Source organism: Aplysia californica, unplaced genomic scaffold (assembly GCF_000002075.1).
Source record: "Aplysia californica isolate F4 #8 unplaced genomic scaffold, AplCal3.0 scaffold00157, whole genome shotgun sequence".
Taxonomy (NCBI): domain Eukaryota; kingdom Metazoa; phylum Mollusca; class Gastropoda; order Aplysiida; family Aplysiidae; genus Aplysia; species Aplysia californica.
This window is the reverse complement of record NW_004797427.1, coordinates 1081311-1083810: the sequence shown is the minus strand read 5'-3', so window position 1 is coordinate 1083810 and position 2500 is coordinate 1081311. Positions and strand designations below refer to the sequence as shown.

Genomic DNA, 2500 nt, shown 5'->3' with positions numbered 1-2500 from the left:
ATAGAGAGAGAGAAACATGCACACAGACACACGCACACCCACACACAATTACAAACACTCATACCCACATACACACACAAACACACGCACGCACAAACATACATAAACACAAACAAACACACACACACACACACACACACACACACACACACACGCATACACACACACTCCCCAACATTCCCACAAGGGATTGTTTTGAAAGGTCACAACAAAAAGGTACAGAACTACTCACCGGCTGGATTTTCTGGCCTTGTCCTTGACCCTGGCCATAACCCTGACCTTGACCTTGGTTAGAGTTCATTTTTCCTCCTGAACCCCGGCCCGGGTTCATGCCAGTTGAGTCCATTTGTTGCCGATGGGGTTCCGACCTAAGAAAGTATCGTAAATGGTTTACAGAAGACTGCTTGTGTTTATCAAGATTCGGATCACGTTGGTAATATACATGTATCATCTATGATCTCTCTGTATGCATGTGAAGTAATATCATATAATATACCCGGATCTCTGATGTAGCAGTTAGGCACTTCACTGTCTCACCCAGAAAACCTGAATTGATCACTTTTATGGACAAACGGGCTAACCCAGAGTTCGTGTGTTTCCAGAAATCTTGACCTACACCAACTTTGGTTTCATTGGTGTGTATATTTGTTTTGCTATGGAGAAAATTCTCCTTGACTGTCAAAGAAACTGAAATAGAGGCAAAAACTTTACTCGATTTTCCCGAACAGCATTTTTCGGGATATTCCCCTTGTGCTCAAAAAGTGACCAATTGATATTTGATTCCTGTGTGAGGAGAATTTTTATCGAGTGCTTCGACGGTCTTTCTGCTTGGATGTTGTATCCCTGTGACTGGGTTGGGCCTGATAAACACGGTGGGAGTTCGCTAGCTAAATGGTTCGAGTTGATTTGATAGGGGCACAAAAAACGCTTACATCTATTTTAACAAAGTAATATAAATTACAAGCAATCAAATTCTGTCGTATTTGTATCTTAGAGAGAGAGAGAGAGAGAGAGAGAGAGAGAGAGAGAGAGAGAGAGAGAGAGAGAGAGAGAGAGAGAGAGGGAGGGGGAGAGGGAGAGATAGAGAGGGAGAGAGAGAGAGATGGGGGTGGGGGGGGGGCACAGAGACAGACAGAGACAGAGACAGAGACAGAGAGAAGTACGAGCTGTGAGATAATATGGCAGATTTTCAAATTCATTTGGTAATAAGACATGATTATCAATCGATATAATATATACGAGGTGAAAAAACCTGCCCCTTTTTCCCAGCATGTATCTCACCTCCGGCTTTCCACACATGCGCAGAGCCTGGGGTCAAAGATGGTATACTCGGGACATGTGTAGTCTATCCACTGTTTCCGGTAGTTCTTTCTGGTGAACACCTGGAACACGTTCGCTTGGGACGGGTGATGGCGCTTGACGCCGCGCTCACACTCTGGGGAACGTGAATGTGATTATTAGTTAGTTAGTTAGTTAGTTAGTTAGTTTGTCAGTTCGTTTGTTTGTTTGCTTGTTTGTTTGTGTGTGTGAGGCCCTGCTGGCACTCTGGAGAAGGTGCATGTGGTAATTGTTAGTTAGGTAGGTAGTTAGTTAGTTAGTTAGTTAGTTAGTTTGTTTGTTTGTTTGTTTGTTTGTTTGTTCATTTTTTGCTTGTGTGAGGGCAAGCTCACGCTCTGGAGAAGGTGCATGCTGTTACCGTTTGTTTGTTTGTTTATTTGTTCGTATGACTGGAGTCTGTGGTATAGTCTTAGGCATTCCGCTGTAGCACGCAGGATTCGATTCCGGACAGGAGAAAAGTTTTATTGAGTATCACGACCTTTTGTCTGCGATGATGTATTCCTTTCAGTCCGGATTGGCCCTAACAGGCAGGGTCTGAAACCCTCCTCCCAAATGATCTAAACGGCGTAGATAGGAGCAAAATAATACCAGACTTTTTGTTGTTGTTGTAGTTTTTGTAGTTGCTGTAGTTGTTGTTGTTGTAGTTGTTATATTTTTCTCTCCACTCTCTGTCGCTTACTGCCTCTCCTCTTCCATCTCGCTCTCTTGTTCTTCTCCCTTTCATTCTCTCTTCCTCTCAATGTAGGCATGTACTCGTACGTATGTACGTATGTACCTATGTACGTATGCATGCATGCATGCCCCAGCGCTTGTGTGTGCATGTGTGTGTGTGTTTGTTTGTGTGTATGTGTATGTGTGTGTGCATGTGTGCGTGCGTGCCCAATTTATGAAGCTTATCTAATGTGCTGCACCAATTTATGTATTTGTCAAGTCATATGTTATAATGTGTGGATGTATGGACCAAAGGCTTTTCAAATCAATAAAATCAATAAAAGTCAAATCTCTCCTTCTCACTCCCCTCTAAAATGTCTCTCCCTCTCCCACTCTCCGGCTTTTTCTCTTTCCCTCCCGCTGCCTCACGCCCATACGAAGACACTCACTCGTCATCTACTGTCGTGTACTCACCATTGCTGTGTTCTGATGGAGCGGTCAACACTGACGT

At 43.7% G+C, this 2500-nt stretch overlaps 1 protein-coding gene across 1 annotated transcript in view; it reads right to left on the bottom strand.

Annotated features, from left to right (window-relative positions):
* Positions 1-2087, bottom strand: part of LOC106011654 (GATA zinc finger domain-containing protein 16-like) — a 17187-nt gene extending 15100 nt beyond the window's left edge. The window contains exons 1-3 of the mRNA XM_013082053.2: positions 2018-2087; positions 1282-1435; positions 233-368 (exon numbers count right to left, since the gene is read on the bottom strand). Coding sequence (XP_012937507.2) covers positions 233-368; positions 1282-1435; positions 2018-2087 — 360 coding nt within the window. The remainder of the gene's footprint in view (positions 1-232; positions 369-1281; positions 1436-2017) is intronic.
* Positions 2088-2500: the final 413 nt, after the last annotated feature.